The 8101-nt window shown below is 32.0% G+C and overlaps 1 protein-coding gene across 4 annotated transcripts in view; it reads left to right on the top strand.

Moving 5' to 3' along the window:
• The window catches only part of LOC108726109 (transcriptional regulator ATRX homolog), a 14130-nt gene extending 7321 nt beyond the window's left edge, over nucleotides 1–6809 (top strand). For 2 of the 4 annotated variants that reach the window (XM_018453509.1, XM_018453493.1), the window contains exons 4-9: nucleotides 2231–2400; nucleotides 2592–2917; nucleotides 3405–4036; nucleotides 5191–5666; nucleotides 5780–6027; nucleotides 6519–6715. In XM_018453509.1, the coding sequence (XP_018309011.1) occupies nucleotides 2231–2400; nucleotides 2592–2917; nucleotides 3405–4036; nucleotides 5191–5666; nucleotides 5780–6027; nucleotides 6519–6715 (2049 nt within the window). Of the gene's footprint in view, nucleotides 1–581; nucleotides 794–1983; nucleotides 2106–2230; nucleotides 2401–2591; nucleotides 2918–3404; nucleotides 4037–5190; nucleotides 5667–5779; nucleotides 6028–6518 lie in introns of those variants that run through there. The other 2 variants (XM_018453516.1, XM_018453502.1) reach the window with 2 other exon arrangements.
• The last annotated feature ends 1292 nt before the right edge of the window (nucleotides 6810–8101 follow it).

Here is an 8101-nt window from a genome sequence, read left to right as displayed (position 1 = left end):
AGAACATAGATTAGAACATACACATGATTTTGACTGGGACAGTGTTAAGATTTTAGATCAGGAACAAATTTTAAGTAAAAGACTAATATCAGAAATGATTTTCATACGTAAACAAAAAAACGGCTTAAATATCCAATCAGACACAGATTCGTTAACTAAGGCATATGATTTCCTATTTGATAATAACTGAGGTTTCCTCTCTTTAATGTTTTTGTTTGTTTGCGTTCGTGAGTTTCGAATTGTACTTGATATTATATTGCTTAGATGTATCTCAAAGCTGATATAGATGACACGCATTATATTAGCATAACGAATATCATGTAAGTTTATTGGCTGCGTTCAGCAGACTCGACAGTTTTGCAACCGTTTTATGATTGTCTGCTGAGATAGGACCATTCTTCTAGATCTAAAAGTATGATCCAATTAGCGCGAAGGAAACTTCCAACAGTTGCAAAACAAACGTTCTGCTGAACGCAGCCATTCTTTGTTTGAACTGTGTAAATTTATCTATTATATTATTTATATTATTTATCTTATTGTAAACTTTCAATTATAATTCGTAAGATTAATAAGAAAATGTTTACGATATAGTGCGTCAGGAAACTCGATGAATTCGTACAATAGCATTAAAAAGGATCCGAAACGGGATCGAAACGTTTGTACAAAAACTTTGGAACAAATAAAAAATTATTATACATTGGCACTCTGTGTTTGGCTTCATAAAGCATCAATCTTAATGACAGAAGGTTCATCTGTAACGAGCCGATCAACATAGAATCTTTGAAGCTATCAGGTATAAGAAAAAAATATTTTATACAGGGTGTCCCATTTTAAATAATGCATTAAGATAATTCTTAATATGGCTCAATCAGAATAAATCAATAAATAAAAGAAGGGCTACGAGCCAATTATAATGTAAAATATTTAATAATTTAAAAATCGTACATACGAACGTTTCGACACCGATCGGGTCGGATTTTTAAATTATTACATATTTTACATTATAATTGGCTCGTAGCCCTTCTTTTATTTATTAATGCATTAAGATTTCTCGAAAACTATGGTAGATATACGGAAAAATGTTTCAAACAAAAGTTGTATGGTTCGGAGGGGGACATCATAGGTCACCATTCATTGATCTTAGGTGGCGTCATTAAGATCTGGTCAAGGTCACATCGATTTTTTTAAATGGAACACCATATTTTTGATTCCAGAATCTAATAGCCAATGTCGAGAGCTTTTCAAAACACTATAAAGTTATTTTTTATTTAGTACTTTTAGAGTTATAAGACTCGAAAGTTACAGTACCGCCGGCATTAGCATTACGCAAGGTGTCCGACCGACGGCTAAAATCTCTTGAATGTTGTTCAAGATCATGTCTTGGATAACATTTGTCAAGATCAAGGCCATTGGAGATTATTCCTCTTATTTTCATTTTTGCACTAAAAATTCATTTTTACCTAAAAATGAAAATAAGAGATACAATCACCAATGGCTTTGATCTTGACAAATGTTATCCAGGTCATGATCTTGAACAACATTCAAGAGGTTTTTAGCCGCCGGTTGGACACCTTGGGTAATATGGTTCCAAGCCTTATAACTCAAAAAGTACTTAATGAAAATGAACTTAATTATAGTGTTTTGAAAAGCTCTTGCTATTAGATTCTGGAATCAAAAATATGGTGTTCCATTTAAAAAAATCGATGTGACCTTGACCAGACCTTAACGACGTCACCTAAGGTCAAATCAATGGTACCTTCTTATGTTCCCTTCCGAACCATACAACTTTTGTTTGAAACATTTTTCCGTATCTATCATAATTTTCGAGAAATCTTAATGCATTGTTTAAAATGGGACACCCTATATAAAAGTTTATTTATTCGAAAGTTTTGGTATTTTATACTTCTTTAAATTATTAAAACGATGTATATATTCACTTTTTTCGAAAATATCAAATTTGTTAATTTACTGCTCATTTCCTAGGGTTGTTGTTTCCCCTAAACTTTTAGATGAGCAGATAAAAAAATATGGGTTGGTTTTTTGATGCTCTACAATATACTCAAAACCCATCAAAATCGGCGAGGGATAGTTCCAAGAATTCTCCTGTAAGTTACTAAGGAGTCATACCAAATGGTGGAAATGTTACAATCATATAAAATATGTCATACGTTTTTATTCTATTGTAACATTTATATAAGAATTATTACATATATATAAATACATTATACAGGAAGATGAGTTTGAGGATGAAGAAGATGACGAGGAAACGATTGCAACTTTCGTCACCGCGGCGGGGCAACAGTTGGCTCTCTATGCCGTGGAAGATTCAGACGAGATATTTGCTGTGGCCGTTTACGATGAGTCTGATGAACCTCCGACTAACTTTCAGTTTCTTATGAAGTAAGTCAATGAGAAAAGTAAATTTATCCAGTTTCAGTTAAAAGCTTTGGTATTTAAAATCTAATCTATAAAATTTTTTCAGCATAGAAAAAAAATGGTTTCAATTAGATGATTTAAATTGTAATCTCCCTCTCTTTTTACTTGGTTTCACATATAGATTACTAGAACTACAACTATGGCTGTAATTACAGATCGGACGTAGAACGTTTGATAGGCGAAGGTGCCGTTCGAACGGTGAAAAAACCGTCACAGATGAAAAGACGAGTGTTTACTGCCAAACCGCCGATGCTTTGTCGTAAGGAAGAAGCGGACGATAAGACTTCTATCTGCGAAGCATCAGTCAATAGTGAGAAGGATGTTGCGCAAGAGAACGGTAGCAGAATAGTACATAATTATGAAACTTACCAAAACTGTAGCGACAAGATTAATTCAGAGTCTAGTGATAGTGTTCACATAACTGTCGACGAACAATCGGATATTACGTATCTCATGATGAACGACAGTTTTGTCAATATCGGTATGTATATAAATGTAAAATAGAAGTAGTTTTCTTTAATAAAACGAAATATTATATGGTGATGGTCGTAATCACGCGTCACCAATGTATAAAAGTTATAAAATTAATTATTCTGAATTTTTGATACGTGTAATTTGATCTATAGAATTTCAATCTGCTCGAAAAAAGTATTGTTAATGTATAATTGTGGAGCTATCAGCAATTTAAAGCGATAATTTTAAATAATCTAGTAAATGTCATGTATTTGAAATACAAATATAAGCAATTATAATGCATAACATAATAACTTAAAGAGATAATATTTGTTCTTTTTACATAATATATAAGAAATTTATTTTTATATTTAAAATATTTTTTTATAAAAATCATTTTATGTCACACAAATTGTTATACAAGACTAACTTTTACTATGATACTTATAATAAGTTAGTATTTATTAATAGGTATTTATAAAAATGTATGAGGTCTGAGGAATGCATCTTTTTAGCCGAACAATCGGATGAATGTGAAGATAACATCGAATTCGAGGACGAATTGGTCGAGCATTCAACAGTACAATACATCCTTTTAGAAGCTGATCATGAATCGGACTCGGAGTTAACGTTTGACGATATTCAAATGACGTTGCAAAATATGAAGATTTCTCGCGAGAAATCGTTAGAAACAAACGACAAAAAATCGGGCAAGTTGCAAGATGATTACTCGAGTATCCAGCAAGACTCGCGTGAATCTTCGATAAAGGAAGAATCATCATTTAGTGAAGACACATTTGAGCTTTATATGTCGCCGCAGTCGACGATCGACCGAACATGCGTTTCCGTCTTGGAGGAAGATCGACAGCGATTGATCGACGTGTTGACCGACTCGCCACCATCACCAACGAAGATTATTTCGCAGACGCCACTGAAAGTTAAACGCTCACGCAAGCAGCAATTAATCTCGGTGGATCGGGATGATGGAGAGATCATTATTCAGCCAGCATCGATGATAAATGATGAATCGATCGGTAAGAAACGTACAACTCGCCGACGTCGATTGTCGTCGCAAATACGTGTCGCCATGGCTAACCGGAAGGGGATCAAGGGGGCGAGGCGAATTAAGCGGCCGAAGCGGCGGAAGGTGAATGCACATAGAAGCGTACATTACAATTAAAAAGACAAATTAAAGAACGAATGAGAGTATAAAGGTGCAGTAATTAGTACGCAAAGATTTAAAAAAAAATATATTTACTTCATAATATTACATTCATTAGAGATTCGATTTTCCGATGGATATAATTATGGAGTAAATAAATGTATTTTTCAAAAGAAATCTTTGCGTACTATTTACCGCGCTGTTATACCCTCATTTGCCATTTAATTTGCCTTTTTGCTTCATTATTAGAGTCCTCTTACAAATTTATTTTTATTAAATTAGGATTCTTAAAAGTTTCATTCCTATTTACAAACCTTAATCTGTCAAGTTAATATCGTTAACTCTTTTTAATACTTATGAATTGTTTCCGTTCAGCTATTGTTGTTCTACTATTATGATCAATCAAAAGTCGCAAAATTAAATCAATAAATAAAAGAAGGGCTATGAGTCAATTAAAATTTAAAGAATATTTAATATTCGTACAAACGTTTCGACGCTGATCGGGTCATTTTCAATATAAAAACAAATAATATTACATAAGTTGTCGAAGTTTATCCAGTGAAACGTATCGATTGTTTCTGTATTCCCTATTTTTTTATGTGTGTGGTAAAATTAGCATCATTTGACTGATATAAAAGTGATCTCATCTTATTTTTAAATCTACAATCTTACAAATAAAATTATCAAAAACTGTTCACATCAACAGAAAAATAAAAATAATAAACTGACATTGCAATACAATTGATACAAATACTAATACTTAAAAATCAAACAGATTGGTATATGAAACGTCCGTTACAATTAAAATTAAATTATATAATCATATGTATATATTATAATAATTTAGTACCAATTAAGTTACATACATATATTCACATAATTGTGAAAAATTTTTCCTTGACTTTTTTTGTTAACAGTTCTATTATTAGAATCAATGTGGAACTTTATTCTTTTTTGTATTGAAGAAAAAACAAATTCCAGTGGATAACCATTACTTAAAAAAATATTGATTGCAAAATTAAATATATTTAAGCTTATCAGAGAGTAAGAGTCGACAAAAATAGTCTAAATACATTAACATTTTTAAGCGTCGACAAATCTTTGTAATGACTAGCTTTTTAATGTGTCAAAAATTGTAGGTCGTAGAAGTAATCGATCTGGACGTCGACGAGGAAGAGCAGCAGACGACGCGCAACGTGGTGGAGATCACTTTAGACGACAACAAGGACAAATATTCCAGCGATAAAGAGAACGAAATTATCATGGTGAGGGATTCGGATTCCAGTAGCAGTGATCACGAAGAAAACGAGAAGACTGAATGGGCCGGTGGCCGTTTGACGAAGCTCAATGGCGAGATACGTTGCGAGTATTGTTCTAGAAACTTTCGGTACCGACGTACTCTCAATATGCATCTTCTGGTTTGCCAGAAAACGCCAACGAACGCCCTCAACCTCGACAAAGAAAAATCGAAAGGCAAAACAAATAAGAAAATTAACAAGCAGTTTACTTGCAAGATCTGCCAGGAGAAATTTGACGCGGTCGTCGTCTTGGCGCGTCATGTTCGCTTAGTGCACGTGCCGAGAAAGAAGAACGAGTTAAGCTTGTCCTCAGAAAAGTATGCGAATCCATATTTTTTTCTGATATATAGAATCACTTGTTATATATCATTTTATACAAATTCAATATTCAGCTTTTTTTTTTTTTAATTTCTCGTCATTTACTCGACAGATCTTCGAGTAAATCCTTGAGATCGATTCGAGAGAAGGAACCAAATTCGACGGAGGAGGAGGAATCGGATGACGAAGACGACACGACAGAGAAAGAACTCAGTATGCTTGCCAGGGTAAAGAGAAAACGAAAACAAAGGAATAATTACTCGGAGTCGAAGAAGCTCGATTGTACAGAGTGTGGCCGGTGGTTCCCAAGTACTACTCTATTAAATGCGCATAGCTTGCAGCATGGTACTAAGAGATCAGGTACATTAAAAATATGTGTTAAGATCGAAATTAAGGAAAAAACGTAATTTATTAGATGAAACGTAATTTGTCGAAGTTCAATATAAGACTGAATGAGAAATATTCTTTAATGTGTTGATATAATTGAAAATTTTTATTTTCTTGAAGTATATTATGCATGTATACGATTTAATATTTTTCTGTATGTATACATTTAATAAATTCAAAATTTATATAATGTTATATACATTGGATATATAAATTTTAATTAGCTTCTTAATAAAATTAGATGTTGAATTAAAATATTGTAGTCTGTAAGTGACGAACAACGAGTGAGACATAAGAATGATAGTAGATCTGAAATCAGTACTCCGATTCTGCAATTGATAGTGTCGTTATATTGTCATTGCGCAAATATTATACATGGAAAAAAAACGCGCCACGACAACATAACGATACCGAACTGAGTTACAGGTTCGGAGCACTGATTACTGCTGTTGTTTTGCTTATAGAACAACTGCGCAAGTGCCATATCTGCAAGAAGCATATAAAATCCAGGTTACTATTTTTGCGACACTTGAGAATGCACAACGATACACAACGCACTTCTGGTAGCTCATCCAGGATGGTACGGCGGAAGCTGCGCGCTCGGCCAAGCACGCGTAAAATCGCATCTCCTCGAAAACGAGGCCGACCGAGGAAGTTTTGATCTTTTTCGCTCGTTTGTAACATGTATAATACTATTAATACCGCCATTGTCGCTCGGAGTTTATTAATATATTTCATTTTTTTCTTTTTTAAAATGATAATTCAAGATAACATCTCTTTTATTATTAAGACGTTAGCTTGAATGTAAATAGCAAGTAATATCATGTTTACACGTTTCTTTCGTCGATTTATGTTTGAAAATTACTTATCAGGAAATCGAGAGAGATTCGATACAAATGTATAAATTTTTATTAGTTTTATTTTTAATAAATAATTTTATGAAGTTCGAATAATGTCTTGCGATTGTAATTTGCGATGAGTAACATTTTCAAAAAACTTTTAAATCTTAAACTTCAAAATTTCAGTCATTTATCGAAAAATCAAGAGATTTCAACTTTAATTGCTTTATTGGAAGAATTAAAAAATTTTTATTACTTGTGAGATGTTAAGTTAAAAGGAAGATTTCTTTTTGATATTATCATAAAAAAATGATTTCTATTTTCTATATAAAGATTTCTAGCTACGATTTGTTACTCCGAGGGACTTATAGACACTCCAGGATCTCATTGATCTCTTGTTAACATCCATAAAGTGCCCTAGCGGATTTTTGTAAATAAAACGATACGATAGGTTTGTTTGAAGTTCGACAATGCAATTTATAATATATATAAATTGTATAATATATATAAAAAATATATATACTAATAAGAAAAATACGCTGGTAAAACCTAAGGCCGTATGTATAAACAATATGATACATGCATTGTATTGACTTTTGTCTAATGCAATAAAATGATGAAACAAGGCTGTGGATCATAGATCCTAAAACAGGTCTGTTCTTTTCAATTGTACATGTTATATTACTTTTTTTCTGCATTTAAAATATGCAAAGCGAAAATTTAAATTATTTCGATTATCAATTTAAATTTTAAATTATTTCGTATATTATAATTTTTTTACTAGAAAATATTTTTCTTCGAAATATTTCGATAATTAAATACACATTCAGGATAATTGAACAGAACTTTATGAAATTCAATTTTTTTCTGCTTATTGTCATATTTGCATTAAAAAAAGAAACACAAAAAATGTTGAACAAAATGTGCAACTAAAAAGACTGGACATACTACAAAGTATGAAGTCGAATGCATCAAGAGATTGAAAGACATTAAATGAATATTTAAAAAAAACATTTATTGTGTTTAGAGCAAAATAAAACAGTCATTTCGAGAACATCTATAATACATTTTATATAGAACACGGTTAACGTAATATTATAAATGCGTTGAAACGTTTTTTCATTAGCTCTAATTTAGCAAAATTCTTTTTTCTAATCATCAATCAAATACTTCAAAGCATTTGTAATGAGACTTTAACTGTATACATA

The sequence above is a fragment of the Mycetomoellerius zeteki genome, unplaced genomic scaffold (assembly GCF_001594055.1).
Source record: "Mycetomoellerius zeteki isolate Tzet28-1 unplaced genomic scaffold, Tzet1.0 scaffold110, whole genome shotgun sequence".
Classification (NCBI taxonomy): Eukaryota; Metazoa; Arthropoda; class Insecta; order Hymenoptera; family Formicidae; genus Mycetomoellerius; species Mycetomoellerius zeteki.
The sequence above is the reverse complement of the archived record's forward strand: the minus strand, read 5'-3'. Positions and strand labels throughout refer to the sequence as shown.